Consider the following 22009-nt stretch of genomic DNA (forward strand, 5'->3'; position numbering starts at 1 on the left):
TGAAAATTTATTTAAGAAATAGTAAAATGTCATAAAATATTCAAAGACGTTTTTCTCGAAACGACTTTTGTTGAATTATGACATTGTTGCAGCAAATTAGCGATGTGTGAATTTTTTTAGGGTTTTAGTGAGATCTTCTGAAATAATCTTTTATAAAAAGAATATAATTTAAACGATTTTTTTCTTTAGATTTAATAAAACTTTTCTTGGAAAAAACTCTCAAAAGCATGATAAAGATTATTCCTTTTTGGATTGTTTTAGATTTTGATTAATTTAACCGCTTCGTTGATTTATGATAAAAGACTCATTTCAAAAAAAGTTTCGTCTATACATGTAAATTAAATATGTCAGTTGTTATACAACTCACTAATCATGTTTATAGGATGTTCAAAATATATCTAATTTTAATTTGAAATTTGTATTTGAATTGAAACGGATAAATAAATACAAAAGCATTTTTTTAAGTGCAAAAAAAAAGGATTTTCGGTTAATCGGTTAATCGACACAAATTAATCGGTTTATTTGTTATTTGAAAATCGGCAATTTCAAATTATTCGAACAGTTAACCGTCTAAAATTAATCGGTTAACCGATTAACGGTTAATCGATTGAATACCCTAATAACAGCGTATCCAAATATTTCCCGATTTTCTCCAGTTTTCCTTTATTAGACTAACAACACATGTATGTGTCAAATGGAAAAAGAACTGTTTAAAAATAATGACTAAGTCCACAGTTATATGCATTTGAATTTAAAAAAATTTTAAAAAGCGATTTTTCGCTATTTTGTAAAATATATTCAAATTAAAATAAAGTTTATTTTATATATTTTCTTTGACTTGCACCAATATGAGAAGTTTAAAGATGAAAAAAAAATAAGTGCACAAATGGTAACTTACACAACCCGCCAAAACTTCTATACGAGCATTAAATTGGTGAAAATGTGTTGCCAGTCCCAAATTTATGGCCAAAAATTCCATATAAATGTAAAAGTACCGTTTAAAAACTTGAAACGAGGAGTAAAAAATAAAATAAAGTTGTATAAGGAAATATGTCTTGGATTTAATAAAATATATAACAAGCAACAAATAGTTCTACACACTTTTTTCAATAAAAGCTGAGATATACACTGCATTAAAATAAAACATTCTAAAATCAGTATATGATGAAATTTCAGGTTTATAAGAAAATCGCGTATCGGATATTAAAATATAGTAACCGATTATAGGTGGCTCAATATGTTTCTAACTATTTTGTAATGGGTCCCGATAACCCCGACCCTGGTATGGTTATTATAGCCAAAAAACTAAAAATTAGCATTTTTGGAATTGTTCAACACTTTTTTGGGGATTGCTGATAATAAATTTAAAAATTCCTTTTTATTTTTCCATTTTAAATAGAAAAATCTACATAACTGTCAAATTTGATTAAAAACTATTTATAAATAAAAATTTAATTTCAATTCGAAAAATTTTTATCTATGCAAAAATCCAATAAAAAACATTTTTTATCATATTTTTCTATAAAGTATTCCATGAATTTTTAATTGTCAAAAGATATAAATATTTTTGAAAAATAGACAAATAGCTTGAACGAAATTATATTATATAGCATCATAACATTTTTAATTCTATGTATAAATTTCAAAATAATCAAAAAAAAACCTTCTCCTGTAAAATTTGTGTATTGTCGCCTACGATCAACATCAACTGTATTACCAGTGAATTCTTGTAAATTATGAAAAAAGAGTGACTATTTAAATTGTTGTGTAAATTTAAATAAGAAGTTGTTGTTAAAAATTTTAAACTACTAGTACCTTTTATTTGCATTTAAAGTATTCCGGTTTATTTAAAGGAAACCACCGTTTTTATAAGGTAAAAACGTAATAATATTTGCCCCAATTACATTCAATAATATGAATAATATGAAATATAAAACTAATCAAATCGGACAAACCATGTTTTTATACAAAATACACAAGTATTATATTGGCTGTGCCGAATATAACCCTCTTACTTGTTTAAGTTAACTAGTTGTATTTAAAATGTTATTTAACACGAGTAATGTTATTTAGCACAGTGTAATACGAAGTACTTTGAGGAACATCTAAACAATTTATTGTAAATTTCTTATTAAAACCGGGACAAAGCTAAGTGGTTCTATAAAATGTAGGTCATGCAAATAAAGTGCCAGTTTTTTGGTGTAGTTTTTGTTTTGTACCATCATTAAGTATTGACATAGCTCGTATTATAAAGTTATTTTGGGACAATGCCTACAAAGCTAATTACAGTGGTACCTGACCTACACATTTCAATTGATAAATACTTAACATGGTTACACACAGACATTTTTTGGACTCTCATTAAATATACATTAAGTAATAAATACATACTAATCTACAAACATACTTTATTCATTCATTCACTCATTTATTTACACAGTCATTCATTTATTGTTTAAGTCTTTTAGTTATTGTATAACGCACTGTAACGCATGGATAAATTTTATGACATTAAAAGGTACAAATAACTTCTGAAATCAAAACATGTTTTCTCATGTGCGTGCATGTATGTTTGCAGGAGTTTTTAAAGGATATGTAAGCATGAGTGTTAATAACATTAGAAGTTACATAAGCATACATACATATATACATATGTTGGTAAATTATGTTAATGATATTGCATAAATGCATACACTGGAGGCAAAAAGTATACTTACAGTAGTTTAGTAATGTTACATAATTTTGTTTTACAATATAATTCAAAAAGGTTAGTGATTATACGTCAAAAAGGAGTTGTTATTTCTGACATCTGCAACAACATTATAAAATCGAAGAGCTTGATTCTTTTAAGGTACGATCACACGATTGCCGCAATGCACCAATTATTGGTCTATTTTATACATCAATTCTGTGATTTCACAACTTATTGGATCATATGTCAAACCACAACAATATTGTGTTTATTTGGTCCAATCAAATGCAAACCTGGTGCGGCAATCATGTGAAAGCTTGAGAGGCAACCATGTGCAAAGCAAAAACAACATTTAACACATTTCAAAAATTTGTTTTTGTTTTATGTACAAATTCTGAACCAAACAAACGCACAAAAATTCAAGCGTTGATTTGCCTTTCATAATTTGAAAATTGTGTACACAAAACAAAAACAAATTTTTAAAATGTGTGAAATGTTGTTTTTGCTTTGCACATAAATATCACTTTGGTGACGTGATTTATAAAATTAGGGCCTTAATTTTTTTAAATGAAATATTTTTTTGTAGCATCATTTATTTTCGAAAGTAAAATAAGTTTTCATTGTTGTATTTATTGTAATTATAATTTAAAAAAGTGATATGGTGTTAGGGGCAATACAGAAGAAGGAAATCAGTGCTTCTTTTTGAGAACTCACTCATATACTTTTTTTAACTTTTCTTTTATTAATTTTTTTCTTCATCAGGTCCACACACGATAATTAAAGCCGACGCAATTTTCTTCTTTTTTCTAGAGAACAAATAATTTGTTCACAAATAGATTAAAATTTGTTATATTTATGTAAACAAAACAAAATTTAACATCTAGCACAACAGCTGTTTCTCATAATTACCCTATTCTAGAACAATCGTGTGACTGAAATGCGGCAATTATTGTCTCTAAATTTACAACTATCAAATTTATGTAAAACTAGTTGATCCCCCGGCTTTGCCCGGTAGCATTTACTAATGTTAGTTCTTCAAGTTTCTCCAACCCACTCACACCAGCATGTTCTTATTTATTTGCAAATAAAATATCTAAATTTGTACTGAATACTTTAGGGAGCTTTTTTATTACAGTTGACTGGACTCAGAAAAAAAGAATTTTCGAGTTTTACCCGGAATTTTTGAATTTTTTTTCTTTACAAACAATCTCCTGAAAATTTCGAATCGAATAAAAAAAAATGAGCCAAATCGCTCATGATATTACATACATGGACCAGAGTCAATCATGTGACTGCAGAGAATTTGATTGAAACAATTTCTTTATTGGGCACCAATTCATCACAATAAAAATTGTATAAAATTGGTGTATTACGGCAATCGTGTGATCCTACCTTTAGAAGACAATATTCCTTTTTGGGTACACTATTTCAAGTTGAAATTGAGAAGCTACAAATTGCTATTGAGAAAACCAAATTAACATTGAGAAATAACAAATTGAAATTCAGAAAAACAAACTAATATTGAGAAATAAATAAATTGAAAATAAACAAGTAAGAGTACTATATTCGGCCGTGCCGAATCTTAAATACCCTCCACCTAAATATGATGGTATAAAAGCTGAAATAATATAACAATTGTTAGAAAGACTAGTTTACACAGAAGATATTTTATTTCAAATGTACAAAAAATTGTATCTAATTCAGCAATTTATAACTGAAATTCCTATTAGAATGTTTAACACAGTTAATTATTGTCTTTTAATTGACAAATTGTCGTCTATATTTAATTTTTCTAAATCTTCGTGTAAATTATTATTTTCTTACATATGTATGTAACCGTAAACAGTTTGTTGGAACTGGGTTAAACGATCTACAATATCTGAGTGTCAAAGTGGCACACAGTGGTATGAGAAAAAAAAACAGGGAAATAAATCTGTAACTTCTAAACCCTTAGTCCGATTATAATGAAATTTCACATGCGCAAACGGGAAGTGTTGTCGAGTTTAAGTCTGGACCTAATGAAATGAAATTTAACAATTTATATACTCAATAATTAGTTAATATGTTTGGATCAACATTTTTCCCTTTTAACCACAAGCGAAGAAACAGAGTATAAAAAGGGTATACAAATATATTTAGACAAATTTCAAAATATCTGGTTGTGGGACTTATGCGGGAGCTATGACCTATTATGATTCGATTGTCATAAAATATTTTTATTTATTTATATGAGAGCTGTGGCCAATTATGGACCAATATTCACAAAATTCAGTATTATGATTTTTGAATACAAATTACTGATCTGTGTACTATTTTGGTTTAATATATGGATGCTATGACCTATTATGGTCCTAAATATTTAAGGGTTATTTTTGTAGTATTTCATATAAACAACGCTATTAACAAGAGCGGACCTTATGTGGGAGCTATGCCGAATTATGCACCAGAATTTAAAAAATCTTGTAGTAGTGTAGATTTTTATGGATATTTGTGCAGGGTAATGTGTTTTCCTGAAGTAGTTCTTATATGGAGGTTATGACCAATTATGGGCCTATCATCATAAAATTTGGTACATCGATTTTTGTATATATTGAATAAATTTGTTTTGAATATCAATCTGATAACTATATTTCTAAGAAATTTATGAGGATATTAGTGATTTTCGGGAGTGGACCTTGGGAGCTATGGTTAAATATGGACCGATATTCACAAAATCCAGAAGTATGATTACTGGATTCAAATTACTGGATCTGTGCGTAATTTCATTTTGATATCGATATGTTTTTAATACTTTTTAAGGTTAATATCTTTTTTCGGAAATGGGCCTTATAGGGGAGCTATGACCAATTATCGGCCAATCTGCATAAAATTTGGTACAGTGATATCTATATATATGAGTATAATTTTTGTCGAGTTTTAGCATGATAAATGTATTTATAATAGTTTTATGAGTACTTAACTGATTTTTGGAAGTGGACCTTATATGGGAGCTATGGTCAAATATGGACCGATATTCACAAAATCCAGTAGTATGATTTCTAAATATAAACTATGGATGTGTGTGCAATTTTGTTTTGATATTGATATTTTTTAGATATTTATGTAGGTTATTGTGTTTTTCGGAAGTGGTCCTTATATGGGAGCTATAACCAATTATCGGCCGATCTTCATAGAATTAGGTGCAGCGATTTTGGTATATATGGGGATAATTCGTGTCGAATTTCAATTTGATAGCGATATTTATAAGACATTTATGCTTATTTAAGTGATTTTCGGAAGTGTACTTTATATGGTGGCTATGGTCAAATATGGGCCGATACACGAAAATTTTTGTAATATAATTTATTTTACCACGAAACTTATTTTTGCTGAATTTTATGTGGATATTCCTATTCTGTAGGCATTTATAGACCATAGAACCATATTTCGGGAAGAAATTTGTATGGGGGCTAGGAGAAATCATGGACCGATTCTTATAATTTTCACCAGAGTTACTACTATTATCATAAAAGTAACGAGTGCAAAATTTTATGATATTAGCTGCGATATATTTACAAAAAATGTCCAAAAATATGTGAAAATTATCAATTTTTTTTTGAGGTTGTCCCACATTTTCATTCATAACTTTGGTTTCACTGTACCGATTTCGCTGATTTTCAATACCAAACTGCTTAGGGCAATAATAAACATTTTTCTTGCAACTTTACTAAGTTTGTTTGCGTATTTTGGACGTGAGCGTGTTTTACACAGACGGACAGACGGACAGACAGACGGACATGGCTCAATCGACTTAGAATTTCATAAGGATCAATAATATATATACTTTGTTGGGTCTCAGATGAATATTTCTCAATGTTACACACGGAATGACAAACTTATATATACCCTCATTCACCACTTATGGTGGTGGAGGGTATAAAAATCTAAATTAATATTGAGAAAATACAAATTGAAATTGGGAATTCGGCTGTGCCGAATCTTATATACCCTTCACCAAATTATACTTTAAAATAAAATTTTTAAATATTTTAAGGTAAACTAAATTTTTTTCCAATTTTTTTAATTTTAAAATTTTTTTTTTTGATACAGAATTTATGACAAAAAAATTTTTTTTATGAAAAACAAATTCGGGTTAAAAAATATTTTCCCGATTTTGACCCGTTGTAGGTCCAACTTACTATAGCCTTATATAATACATCGTTGCAATGGACTTTGAATATCTATCATTAGATATCCATATTGGCGGAAGAAATCCCGATATATTGATATACGAATCATGTACACGCAAAGAAAAAATATAATTGGGCATGGTTACTGTAACCATTTATATAGTGTTACAAGTTTTTTAACTATATTATAGTCACAGTAACCATTTACATGATTGTGGTAACCATAATATGGTTAACTTACGATTCACATGTTTGTCTCAACCATATATATGGTTACAGTAAACATATATATGTTTGTGGCAACCATATTTATGATGAATAATTTTATCATAATATGTTGTTCTCAGATTATGATAAGCCTTAAGCCGAGAGCACCATAATATGATAAGTCATTCATCATATAAATGGTTGTCACAAACATATATATGTTTACTGTAACCATATATATGGTTGAGACAATCATGTGAATCGTAAGTTAACCATATTATGGTTACCACAATCATGTAAATGGTTACTGTGACTATAATATAGTTAAAAAACTTGTAACAATATTGAAATGGTTACAGTAACCATGCCCAACTATATTTTTTCTCTGCGTGTATGTAAGTTATTTGGGGGCTACGGTAAGTTGATTTCAACATACAGACGGTGAAGGGTATAATAACAAAATGATATTTCTTTGGATGCGAGAATGGGAGAAAACAAAGACTGATTTTAACAATTTACAACAGAGCTTGTCCTTTTACGAAAGAAATAACGTGTGCAAAATTTAAATCTGCAATATATTTAAAGACAATTGCCAAAAAGTTTTGAAAAATATCCACATTTTTGGGGGTTGTATACCATGCCCATTACTCAGGTTCTACTTTCAATACCAGACATATCTTCCTCACTTTCAATACCAGGCATATCTAATCAACTGAAAATATTTGAGTTTCATCCCCTTAACTCAATCCCTAGTTTTATTTTTATGTGAATTTTAATAGAAGACTTCTTAGAAAACATGAACAAAGCAAGCAAGAATCGAAATCCCGATCTTGCTTGCCAAAATTCATGGCCAAAATTCTTACTTCGAACTAATACCGTAGCTAGTCATATCCAATAAGTTGTAGTTAGCCAACGAGAGCTGAAGAATTTATCTCCTCGGAGAACCTGAAGAATTAATCTCCTCAAGACCCGAAGCCGTGGAGTTAGACGACGAGAGCCGAAATATTTATCTCGTAGGATTGTATTAATTAGCTTGCCTTAACTTATAGAGCCAACGAATCCATCTCCTCGTATTGCATTTACCTTTTCATAATAAGTGGTTTGCGGACAGAAATAGTTTTGTGGTAAAGAAGATTTCAATGGAAGCAGACCTTCGAAGAACCTTGAGAGACTAGGCATACTTCGGATGGAAACAAAAACTGTATTACATGTTGTACTACATACATATGTATTTCGCTAAGCATAATTCTAAAAGAAAAGGAAACACAAAATATGTAAAGGGTCATTCATAAAACGCTTCCTATCTTTAAACTTAAATGAAACTATCGAAATTTTTTATTCGTGCAAATGTCTGCCGCGGCTTAGCATCCGAAGTAACCACTTTTCCATGACTTTGGCGCATAAATCATGCTGAATTTGACCGATGGCATTGGTTGTGTTAGCTTTTAGGGCCGCTTTCGTTAGTGGTTTCTTCGCATAGACCTGAGACTTAAGAAACCCCACAAGAAAAAGTATAACAGGGTCAAAACGCACGACCTCGGTGGCCAGTTCACATCACCTCCACGTGTGATGACCATGCCCTCAAATCGCTCGTACAGTATGTCCAAGATGGAATAAGTTCGTCATGTTGAAACCACATTTCCTTGGTGTCCATATCATCCAATTCAGACCTAAAGAATTTGGTAATTATCGACCTATATACGGTGATGGTCTGGCAAAGGTCGTTCTCAACGAAATATGGACCGATGACGCCACCAGCGCATAATCCCCAACAAACAGCGACAAACGGCATGCATTCGACGCTCTTTGATCTAATGTGGATAGATATCGTCCCAAATTCGACAATTTTGTTTGTTGACAAACACATTCATCCATAAAATTGGCGAAGTGCTTGGAACGTTGCTAGATCAGAACAACCATTTTGATAAAAAAATTGTATCATTTGCACCTGTTGTTCAACGCTATATTCGTCCATGGTAAACAAACTGAATAAATGACAGATAATTCGACAGATGTTGCTTCAACAATATGCTATCAACTTTCATATTTTGGAAGTCCCTATTGAAAGACCCTTTATGTATATACTACCTACATATTGTACATAAACAAAGCATAGAACTTCCTATATGCTAATATTTACGTAAATTTTGTAAAACACTAAAAGAACCAATAGTCCAGTTTAATCAATTTATAGCACTAAGTCACGCATAGGTTTCATTTAACCTAAGTGTTATGAACTTTTTATTATACGAATTTGTGCTAAATCTTTAATACATACAAATTATAAACATTCCGTATGCAAACTCACCATACAACAATTATGTCTTCTGTAATGGAGAGGGGTGAACCCTACTTTTGCTCTGCAACTTCCGCAAATTTGTTTTAGTGCATACCCTGCCTCTTCTTAAAGAAGACATCATTTTTGTATGTTGAGTTTTCAGGAAGGAGGTTTGAATGAATTTTGACCTGTTTTAATCGTAGCATTTTTTCGCTTACAATTGATTATCTAATCCATTGCATAAAAAAATCTCGGAATAAAAGACAATTATGAATTTTCAATTAATTTTCTGAGGGGGACCTTGTATGAGGACTAGGGACAAACGTTGCACGATTTTCGCCCTACTTTACAATATAATTTCAGAATACTTAGAACTAATTTGTAAAAATTGTATCAGGATTGTCGCTTAATCAACATATTAATAGCTGCTCAAACTGTGTTAGGCCGTGTGTCCACTAGCAAGTCACTTGCGGAAGAAATTCTGCAAGTATTTGCTGAAGTGTTTTCACTCAAACCGAAACTTGCGGAAGTCTTCTTTCAGAAGTTGTTTGTAGACGTTTTTATTACGAACTTGTTGAAAGAAATTGCAGACGTGTTTCCACACAATGTGAGTACAGCTTGCAGTAAAGTTTGCTTTCTCTGTTTACTTCTTGACCAAACTGCCTTCGGAGGTTGTGCAATTTCGTTTAGGCCTCTTCTTCGGGCGCATCTATATCATTAGCTATTTCCTTTAATTTTAATTTTATTCTATAGTCTTTTGAGGACATGTCCCATAATTCAGGATAACTTTCTTGTTTTTTAATTACCAAATGTTCTTGTTCACTGCTCGCAATGAATTTATTTATGTTAATTTTTATAAATTTAGAAAATAACACAAAAAAAAACAAAACTGAAAACAGAAGAGAATACCACAAACCGTTTACTCGACTTCTTCTGCAAGTCTTCAAAACACTTGAAATCAACAGAAAGTCGTTCAAGTTACTTCCAGCAAGCAACAAACACGTGTTTCCACATAATCGCTGCAAGTAACTTCTGCAAGCCGTGACTTCTGAAAGTCGACTTCTAATACGTGTTTAAACGACAAAAAGCAACTTCTACAAGAAAACTTGGCAGTGGACACATGGCTTTACGGGGGGACTTTTGTATCGGGGCTAGGTAAAGCAAACCTTATTAACACAGAGTATTTGTGAAAAATTTCAGCCAGCTAGCTTCTTTCGTTTGGGCCTACCGTGTTGGGAAATAGGTTATAGGAAAATAGGTTATGGGAGGTAGGAAAGAAGGAGTAGTTTTTGTGGACATTCGATTTGAACTTTCCTACATTTAAAATGATAGAGAAGACTTCAGCGTGAAGTTTGTTCCACATATGGAGAGTACGGCTAAAGAACGAATTTTCCCTGTAGTGTGTTGTGCGGTCCACTGGATAATCAACCACAAATGGATGTGTTCTTGATGAAAAACGCGTATTTCGTAAAAATTTACGGGTATCAAAAACAAGTTCCCTAATTTCATCAAAACACATTCCATTCCAAACCATTGTAGTACCGATAGAACAGTGAAACGCAGCCCACATTGCGTCGGTGCTCCAGCGAATCAATAGTCACCAATAATCACCTCCACCCTCTCCTATACGAGGTCGTAAAGCTCCAAAATAGACTGGCAAATACATGGGAGTTGTATTGCATTTTCGGATATACTTGGTTGGTTGGTTGGTTTACGTGGTAGTTCACTACGTGCGAACAATCAAGTAGAGTCGAAGGGACCCCGTTTTGATGAGACCACACCACTCGTCAGATGTATTGTCGTTTACATCGCAATGTAACTAAAAAGTGCTAGCTAGACCCAACCTGTAGCTGTGAGATATCTTAGTAGGTCATTAAGTTTAGACCCGGCTACCTCACCAAGGTTGGTCAATGTATAGTTGCCCATGAATTTATGTCTCTTGACACTCAGAGCTGGGCATTCGCAGAGAAGGTGGAAAGTCGTTTCCTCCTTGTCCCTATCCTTACAACTGCGGCAATGGTCGTTAAAGGGGAGTCCCAGGCGATTTGCGTGCTTGCCTAACGCCCAGTGTCCCGTTAATACTGCCATCAACCTAGATATATCCCTTCTATTCCGGGTTATCAGTTGCATAGTGCGTTTTTCGTTAAAAGATGGCCACATCAACTTGGCTACCCTACATGTGTCTAAATTACGCCATCTATTCTCAGCCTTTGTAAGAAAATGTCTGAAGATGATACCTTTTATAGTCCCCAGTGGAATTGCTACTGAGACCGCATTGGAGATATCTAAGGCAGATCCCATTCTGGCTAGTTCGTCTGCCTGTTCATTACCGTAGTGGTCCCTGTGCGCAGGTACCCAAACCAAAGTAATATCAGATAGACGACCTAGCCTTGACAGAGAGTTCCTACATTGCCTAACTAGTGAAGATGAATTTGTGTAGGCATTCAGCGAGAGAAGTGCCGCCTGACTGTCGACAAAAATACCTATATTGCCGCGGGTGTTATGATCAAGTAGTATATTACAAGCTGCCATGATTGCAAAAATTTCCGCCTGGAAAACACTACACTCATTCGGAAGACGATACGAAATACCTATCTCGGGTTCGTCACAGAAGACGCCAGAACCAACACCACAGCTCATTTTCGAACCGTCTGTATATATCCTAGTGTCATATTTGTACACGAGATTACCCATACCCCACTCACTCCTGGAGGGGATTAAGACCTTAAAAACCCTATTAAAATCTGTAGATGGAGTAATATAGTCAGATGGTTGGAGAACGATCGAAGGCAACTGGCTCAAAATCCCCGCGTGCCCATATGTTCTCGATCTCCAACAGCCAGAAGCTCGAAGCCTCACTGCGCTACATGCAGAGGTGGCCATTATGTGAAGGTCTATTGGCACAAGGTGCAATATAGTGTTCAGTACCTCTGAAGGACTAGTTCTTAGTGCGCCGGTTGTACCAATGCATGCTGATCTCTGGACTTTGTATAGTTGGTCTACGACATACTTCCTTTTAGTTGCAGTCCACCATACAAGAGATCCGTAAGTAAGAATTGGACGTACTATAGCCGTATACATCCATTTAACTATGCTGGGACTAAGTCCCCATTTTCTACCAAACATCTTACGACAGGTATAATAGGCCACCGTAGCCTTTTTTACCCTATGTTGAGTATTTAGCTTCCATGACAATTTAGAGTCCAGTATAATACCTAGATATTTTGCATTATTTGAAAGGGGGATTTCGCAGTTTTTCAACCGTGGAAGTTTGAAGCTTGGAATCTTGGTCTTTGTTGTGAAAAGTACGAGTTCTGTTTTGCTAGAATTCACCCCAAGACCACTTGCCGTGGCCCAGTTATCGAGCAACCCTAAAGCAGTGGACATAATATCACTGATCACGTCCGGAAACAGACCTGATACGAGTATCACCACATCGTCCGCATAAGCGACAACTTTTATCCCTTTTCTGTCTAGATCAATGAGAATCGAGTTAATAACGATAAGCCACAGTAGTGGAGAGATCACCCCACCCTGTGGTGTGCCTCTGCCAACTTGCTTGGACTTGACGCTATTACCAAGATTTGCTGTAACTATTCTTGATTTCAGCATGTTTACTAACCAGTTATTGATATATTCTTCAACGTCTAGGTCAGTAAGAGCTTGCTGAATTGCAAGAGTGGTAACATTATTGAAAGCACCCTCTATATCCAGAAAGGCTGCCATTGTATATTGTTTAAATTCGAGAGATCTCTCTACAACTCTTACGACCTCGTGCAGAGCTGTCTCTGTAGAGCGGCCCTTAAGGTAGGCATGCTGACTATTAGAGAGCCGTGTCGTACCCTCTAGGCGATGCCTAATGTGAGCGTCAATGAGTCTTTCCAACGTTTTAAGCTGGAAAGAAGAAAGACTAATTGGACGAAAGTCCTTCGCCTTCTCATGACTTCTTTTTCCAATTTTGGGAATAAAAACGACCTTTACGCCCCTCCAGTTAACCGGAACGTGATTGAGGGAGAGACAGAGCGTAAAAATTCTATGAAGCCAGGGAATGATATGCCTTTTTGCACTTTGTAGCATCTTTGGCAATATACCATCCGGCCCGGGTGACTGAAAGGTGCGAAACTGTCAATCGCCCATGATATCCTGTCATAGGAGACGATATAACTATCGATATTGAATAGAGTCCTACCTTCCCTCTCAAAGTCCGTAGCAACATCCTTACAGCCTGGGAAATGAGTATTCAGTAGGATGTCAAGTGACTCTGACCAGGAGTCATCCTTCCTTTTGATATAAGTAGGATTGGATTGCCCCTTGGCTAGAATTCTACTAAGTCTTGCAGAGTCTTTTGTATTATCTATAGATTCGCAGAAGCTTCTCCATGAGTTTCTTTTTGCGACTACTATAGCTTTCTTGTAGGCTTTCAATTGATCACGATATGGTTGCCATGATTTACTATTGTAGCTAATGTTAAAGGCCCTACGAGTTTCCCTACGTAGTTTAGATAGCTCAGAATTCCACCATGGAGGGAAGCTTTTCTTAGCCTTAGTGACTGGACAGGAAACTTCGAAAGCCTTGACTAAAGTTTTACTAAAGTTTTCCTCTATTTTCTCAAGACCAGTTATCGAATCTTCTACAACTGGCATATACTTAAGTTTGTGTTTAAGGATCCCATTAAATTTGAACCAATCTGTCCTTCTTGGGTTCCTAAATTGTATTTTCTCTGTCGAGTTCTGAAGTCTAATATTGAAGAGAATCCAGTTATGGTCAGAGAACGACCTTTTTTGGATACCCTTCACCTATCTACTGATACCTTAGACCTATCATTTATGAGTGTAATATCTAATACTTCCTCCCATCCATTATAGTTGTCCGAACTTGGAAACATGAATGTTGGCGTATTACCAGAATTACATATACTTAGTTTATTGGAATTAATGAAATTAAGTAAAGACTCACCCCCTTCCATTTATTTCGCTGCTACCCCAGATTGAATGCCTGGCGTTGGCATCACAGCCTAGGATGATGTCGTCAGATGCCCCAACAGAGGACAGTAGAGCACTCACTTCAACTGGAGGAGCTGTCTTCTCATGTGCCATGTAGCTTGAGGCAATCATGAAGCTTCTGTTGCACGGTAGCTCGACCTTAGCTACTGTAAGGTCTTCTGAACTAAGCTGCGTACAAAGAAAAATGTTAATAGATTTTTTGGCAATAATACATGATCTTGGCCTACCATTGTTTCTTGCATAGAGGATATTATATGCTGAGGCCGGGAACCCTTTCACGTCCAAGTCAGAAGCCCAGGGTTCTTGCACCAGCCCAATGTCCAGGTCCTCTTCGGCTAAGAGTACCCGAAGGTTATCTGTAGCACATTTCGAGTGCTGCAGATTTATCTGCACTATTTTAAGCGCCATTGTTGGTTTTTGGGGGGGGGTTCGGAGAGCTTCATTTCTGTGAGCAGAGAGTTTGCAGCTTCAATCTCATCCGCTTCACCGCTACCCGTACCTGTAGGCCTGAACACCTTTACCTTAGCGTCCCTCACTCCGAAGAACAGCTTAAAGCCCGCCTTCTCAAGCTCGACAGAGCCCGATTCGGTGATGGCAAGAATTAGGCATGTGTGGCCATCGCCTTGCTCGGTGCGGATGATGGACCAGTCATCCATGTGGATGTCGGGGTTCTGTAGCTTCAGACACTCCACCAACTTATGCGCATCGGTTGCCATCTTCGGTAACCAAATACGTGCACGCGGTCTCATTGGAATCTCTTGAGCAGGGATCAGTTTAAGGCTTAAACCTTCCCATGCACCACTAATCTTTGCGATGCACTTGCTAAGAAAGTCCTTTGAGAACTCGTCCATGCATTTGATCACCCTGTAGCCCCGGTGGATCTCACCAGAGTCAAAACGAGGTGCTGTACCAGTCGTATTAGCGAACACGTGTTCCATCACGAGTTCAGTTAATTTGGACTCGATAGCACCCCATTCTGTTACAACAGGATTGATGGTGCCGTCTTTCTCGGTCGCCAGAGCCATTAGAAGATGGTCCTTAACCACCTCGTTGAAGGGCCGTCTGGCGGATGTAGTCGTGGTTGATGTGGGTCCCGGAGTGGATTTTTTCTCGACAACCTTTCTCCGTTTAGGCGACTTCTCACCCTCTGTCTGAGAGCGATTGCGCTTGGACCTCTCTGTTTCTTCGGCTGCTGCCTTTGATGTACTGGGTACGGAATCCAAAAACTTTTGGTACTCATCTACCACAGCCTGGTATTTAGCGCGATCTTCTTCATCAGGCTCATGGGGGGCACCGCTGGCAGCATTCTTGTCAATCTTGTCAAGAATGAATATCGCCTTGGCGTAACGGGATTTAAGGATGTCTTTCTGACTCTTCCTCTTTTTTCTTTTCTTCTTCAATTGGTCGCCAGTCTTGGCATCCGATTGAAGAGGTGCATTTGTCAAGTTTTTGGAGGGCAGTAGAGTGCTGTGACGGTCACCCAAGCTGCCTGACATTGCGACCAGAGTCTCTTGACTAGAGGCTAGTAGGTCGTCTTCTGAAGAAGATCCGAGATCAACGGTTTTCTTCAGGGCGTTGTTGTTGTTGTTTGTGTTGTTGTTGTTTGTGTTCATTTTTGGTCCCACGAGTAGGCACGTAAGGGGATGGACCATCCATGCAGTGACGGCGTACATAGACTAGACAGAGATTACAACCGGCCCGTGTCATAAGCACCGGAGGGGAGCTGTTATCGACTAATCTTCTTTAACCACTAATTAGCCATTCAGGTTCTCGGCACTGCTACCAACCACGTTAACCTTACAAGTGGGGGAAAAGAAAGAGAGAGAGAAGAGGGAAAGAACAGAGAGAGGAAAGAACAGAACAGTTTTGGTCCGCGGGTAGTAAAACAAGAAAGATGAAAAGAGCACTATCGCTAGGCGACCATTTGTTCTAAAATGTATCGCCAGTTATAGCATTACCCTAGCACCAATTATATCCTACTGTGACCATTTGTTGAACAAAATGTGTCACAATATTATATAGTTGGCTATCACAACCCGTTTTACGAAACCTAGCCATATCAATAAGTTTAGACCATTTGTTAGAAAAAGTGTCTCAAGATATTGATATTGCTCGAGCATTTGTCAGGGCTAATGACATGTTTTAGGAAACAGTATCACTAGACTAGGCAATTGCTCCCCCTATCCGCCACCTGGGACGCGTCCGATGGGAGACTGATAACTCCACACGGATTTCGGATATACACTGGTGCATATTCCTATAAACGCACTTAATTTTTTTCTGTATTTTTGTTATAGCTTTGTTGTTCTCATCCAAAAGCCAAATTTAACTTTTTTAATGAGAGACTTAACGGTACTTTTTGAAAGTAAACAAGTTTTTTTCTTATTCTTGTTGTTTGCCTTAATTATGCGATCAAATGTTCTTGGTGCTATTTTAAGTGGAAGATTCGTATAAACGCAGACGTGAAATTTGTTTTTAAAAAAGTTACCAAAAATAAAATATTATAAATTTTAGTTTTTTTTTCAACCAAAGGTACGTTTCTAATAGTAAAATCTCAATTTACTGCAAATGTTTCTATGTGAATCAATAAATTTCATCACTTTTAAAGATGCCCAAGGGAACTTTTTTGTCCGATCAAGAAAAGATTCAAATTAAAATTTTCACGACCAATGATGTTCCAATAGAGAAATTGGACGTAAAATCGATCGTTCGGAAAGTGTGGTGCGAAATTTCTTGAAGAAAGGTCAGAATTATGAAGTTCGCAAACCTACAAAGGGAAATACAGAACTAACAAGAAGACAACTTAATCTAATAAAACAAGAAGCAACCCGCAACAAATTAAATTCAACACAAATAAAGAATAAATTGAATCTTCCAATGACTTCCAAACACGTTGCACACATTTTACGAAACGATGAAAACATAAAATGGAAAAAGCCGAAATGTAAACTAATGCTAAAAAAGCACCATAAAGAAAATCGGCTAAAATTCGGAAAAAAAATATATGAAATGGACAGATGAGTGGAAAAAAGTAATTTTCTCGGACGAAAAAAAAATTAATTTAGACGGTCCTGACTCATGCTATTTGCACGATTTGAGATCAAACGATGTTCGGATGTCAAAACGTAATTTCGGTGGTGGCAGTGTTATGGTTTGGGCAGCATTTTCTGCAGTTGTTTTGTTCCGACTAAAATGAATAGTGCGATTTATAACGAACTGTTGGAAGATGCTCTTCTCTCATTTATGAATGAAAAAATGGATGAAGATTACATATTCCAACAACATAATGCTGCAATCCATGTTTCTAAGCAATAGAAATCTTGGTTTAATGAACATAACATTCCTCTGTTGGACTGGCCGGCTTCTAGTCCGTACTTAAACCCAATGGAGAACTTGTGGGGGAATTTTTTTTTTTTTTACGCTTTATTGAATTATTGAATCTGTCTGTTATCGACCTTACAATAAGTATTTAAATCTTATAACTAAAATTAAAACTATTTGCTCTTCAACAAGAGAGCTTTAATGGTAAACTGTCACTCATCTTAGCGGGGTGGTAGATCTGCTCTACGGAGCCTGGATCGGGTTTGGGTCTGCACAAGTTGTCTTGCAAGCGTATTGGGATGGTTTCGCAGCTTCACAATATATTTCTCACGGACTTTCTTGAACTCTTCCTTTACCAATGTGCAATGGTACTACCGTCATGGTCCTAAGAATTTTAGATTGGTCCCTCTGTATAAGATCAATACTGTTGTTGCTAGCCATTCCCCATAATTGAATTCCATATGTCCAAATTGGTTTTAAAACGGTCTTATACAGGATGACTTTATATTCAAGGCTTAATTTTGATTGGTCACAGATTAACCAATGAAAGCTAGAGGCTTTTAACTTCATGTGAAGTCTCTTGGTTTCTATGTGTCGGCGCCAAGTAAGCCGTCTATCTAGATGAATACCAAGGTAGGTGACATAATCAGACTGCGGTATATTAACGTTGTTGAGTGTGACATGTGGGCAATTTCCTCTCCTTAGAGCGAACGTAACATGTTTACTTTTCAGCTCATTTACCTTTATTCGCCAGTTTTTCAACCATGACTCCACACGTACGAGGTAATTCTGTAGTTGACTAGATGCCATGAGTGGGTTTTCGTCTGAGCTAATAATGGCGGTATCATCAGCAAATGTTGAAATTGTTAGTTTATCGCACGTAGGGAGATCGGAGGTGTAAATCAAATATAGCGTAGGTCCTAGTACACTTCCCTGTGGAACGCCAGCTCTAATCTTGTATTCTCTCGTCACATAATCATTGTACTTAACTTTGAAAAGTCTATTCGATAAATAAGACTCCAGCAATTTATGAGTACATAGTGGTAGTAAACATTTGATTTTATGTACTAGGCCTTTATGCCATACCTTGTCAAAAGTCTGAGCAACGTCTAAAAAGACGGCAGAACAATATTTCTTTAATTCAAAAGATTTTCTAATTTCTCCAGTTAAACGATTGACCTGTTCAATGGTGCCATGATGTTCACGGAAACCAAATTGGTGTACTGGGATAATGTTTCCATCATTCAAAAAAGGTATCATCTTTTACTGGAATATTTTCTCGAATAGCTTCGACAAACAAGGGAGTAGGCTAATAGGTCTATAAGAAGATGACAGGGTTAAATCTTTACCCGGTTTAGGTATCATTATTATTTGAGAAATTTTCCAATTTTTTGGATAAATTCCTAGTTTCAAGATCGCATTAAACAATATAGATAGCACAATTATTGCAACGTTTGGTAGGTTCTTAATCATTGATGGCGTTATTAAATCATATCCCGGTGATTTAACATCCTCAGGACTAATATCGAATTGGGTTGCATTAACCATTGTTGAAGCTGGCAATTCTTCTAGTTCAAACTCATTTGCCGTGGAGTTGGGTTGAAATACTTCACTTAAATGTTCAGCAAATACTGAGGCTTTTTCTATAGCACTTCGTGCCCAGGTTCCGTCAGCTTTTCTTAAAGCGCTTTGTGCCTCTACCGGTGGCTTAATGTTCTTCGTTGCCTTCCAAAGAGAGAAATTTGTGTATTTTGTACTCGTCAAACTTTTAATATAATTTTCGTTTAAATGAAGGGCTCTTTTCAGTTTTCGTACTGCACCGGACAGCTTCTGCTTTGCAGCAGGTGATCTATTATGTTGCCTTTCTCTTCTGAGTCTTCTCTTTTCGAGATCCGAATTTGAAATAGGCGTATTAGTTTTTGGAGGGATTTGGCACCTAGAGTGTTCCAGAGCCGAAACAATCAATGACGTGAAGTCATTGACGGTCCTAACTATGTCTTCCTCACACTGTAAATTAGGATTTGTGTGGATATGACTGCTGATATATTTCCTATATTTTATCCAATTTGTCTTAATATACAAAGAGTCCTTACGAAATCTTGGGATGTCGGGTCTCTCACAATAATTAATAATTACAGGAGAGTGGTCAGAAGATAGATCATAGGATATTTCTGTGGATATTGCATTTCGAATAATATTTCTACATATGGCGAAGTCTATTAGATCAGGAATTTTTCTAGGATCAGTTGGCCAATAAGTTGGGTGTCCAGGAGACACGAAATCTAAGCAATTTTTGCGATCAACTAGAGCTTTATACAGCTGTCTACCTCTAGGATTTACCAATCGCGAACCCCAATATGTATGTTTGGCATTATTGTAGGGGATACCCTTGTCCCCTTGTCTGGTTATGAACTTTAAAGTAATATTCCAAAAGTTTGTTAAAATTAAAATGTTAAACAAATTCATGTTGGTTAGTATTTCCGGTTTAAATATTTCGTTATTTATAGCATCAAATGTTCTTTCTTTAATTTTTATCTGTATTTAGATACAACACACTCCTAAATGAAATGGCATATTTATTGAATGAAATAGCAGAGGACTAAGAAAGCAATTCCTCATATTTCCCAACCCCCACTCTATTTACTAACACACCTTTTTTAGTTTTTTTTTTTATTCCATTTTTTAGTAGTCATTGTAAAATACATAGTTTGAACTTGCATGTTTACAACGTAACCTTTTTCGTTAGAAAAACACTTAAATTTAACTTTTTCGGTATCCAAATGTTTGGTCACGTGCAAATGTTATCCTTTATATAAATAGATACAATACGCATTGAGACTCTCATAAGTGCGATAAAACGAAAAGTATTTTGTCAAACAAACCGGCAAACAAGCAAACAATATGCCAACTTAACAGAAATTTCTAGTGTGTCCCATGTTACGTTAAGGTAAATTAACTTGCCTAGTCCTTCTTTATTTTATTTATCTATTTATACATTGAATTTTGTGAATAGCTTACTAGTAGCGGTATAAATATGTATGTGTCCATTAGTCCAGCCCTTAAAAATTGTCTAAACAATCAGATAATGGAACTCCCGGAAATGTTAAACAATTGTTGTAAACGTAGCACCGTGATACATGAAAAGAGAACTTATCACTTAACTGGGATATACCTTTTAATATATTGCCAATTTGTCTACGATTTTTACTTATTTAGTTAACAAAATTCACCCTTTAAATGCACCACAAAACTATGAGCGACAAGCGGCACGGGTTAACGTCACTTAATCGAGCTCAAATTTCGGCTATCTCAATATCTGGATCCCTACGAACAAATTCCGACATCGATTTTTTGTGGTCACTCTAGTAATCACTCATATTTCTGACAAAAAATCGATTTTTTATATAAAAACTCAAAATATCTAAATTCGCTAATAACTTGGCCAATAAGCGTTTAATAAAGAAAATGATCTCGATCTGTGATCGTATTTCTGAACAAAAATTTATTTTTATATAAAAACTCAAAATATCTAAATTCGCTTATAACTTGGCCAATAAGCGTTTAATAAAGATCTGTGATCGTATTTCTGAACAAAAATTTATTTTTATACTAGCTGACCCGACTGACATTGTCCTGTCCAAGTTAAAAAAGCTTGTGTTCGATTTATGAATTTGTGAGAAGTGGTTTGAAAAGGGTACAAATTAAACAAGAAAAAAACCGTATTATTGAATGATAATTTTTATTTATATAGGACATAGAATAAAGTATACATAGAAGCGCTACTGAGAGACAAAGAACCTAAGTTTGTTGTCAAAAACCTAAGTCTTGCAACAACAGAATATCTGTAAATCAATGTACATATTTTGAGTTTTTATATAAGTAATCGAATTTTGGTCTGAAAAATGAGTGATCACAGATCGAGCTCCTTTTCTTGATTAAACTCTTGTTGGCCAAGTTATTAGCGATTTCAGATATTGTGAGTTTTTATATAAAAAAAATGTATTTTTGTTAAGAAATATGAGTGATCACAGATCGAGCTTCTTTTCTTGATTAAACTCTTATTGGCCAAGTTATTAGCGAATTTAGATATTTTGAGTTTTTATATTAAAAAATCTACTTTTGGTAAGAAATATGAGTGATCACAGATCGAGCTCCTTTTCTTGATTCAACGCTTATTGGCCAAGTTATTAGCGAATTTATTTTTTTTTGAGTTTTTATATAAAAAATCGATTTTTGGTTAGAAATATGAGTGATCACAGATCGAGCTGTTTTTCTTGATTAAACGCTTATTGGCCAAGTTATTAGCGAATTTAGATATTTTGAGTTTTTATATAAAAAA

At 35.2% G+C, this 22009-nt stretch overlaps 1 protein-coding gene across 1 annotated transcript; it reads right to left on the reverse strand.

Annotated features, from left to right (window-relative positions):
• Positions 1-14741: 14741 nt before the first annotated feature.
• LOC135958501 (BEACH domain-containing protein lvsA-like) lies at positions 14742-15962 on the reverse strand. Its single transcript, XM_065509409.1, has one exon. The coding sequence runs from the start codon at positions 15960-15962 to the stop codon at positions 14742-14744; it is 1221 nt and encodes a 406-aa protein (XP_065365481.1).
• Positions 15963-22009: the final 6047 nt, after the last annotated feature.

The sequence above is a fragment of the Calliphora vicina genome, chromosome 4, assembly GCF_958450345.1.
Source record: "Calliphora vicina chromosome 4, idCalVici1.1, whole genome shotgun sequence".
NCBI lineage: Eukaryota > Metazoa > Arthropoda > Insecta > Diptera > Calliphoridae > Calliphora > Calliphora vicina.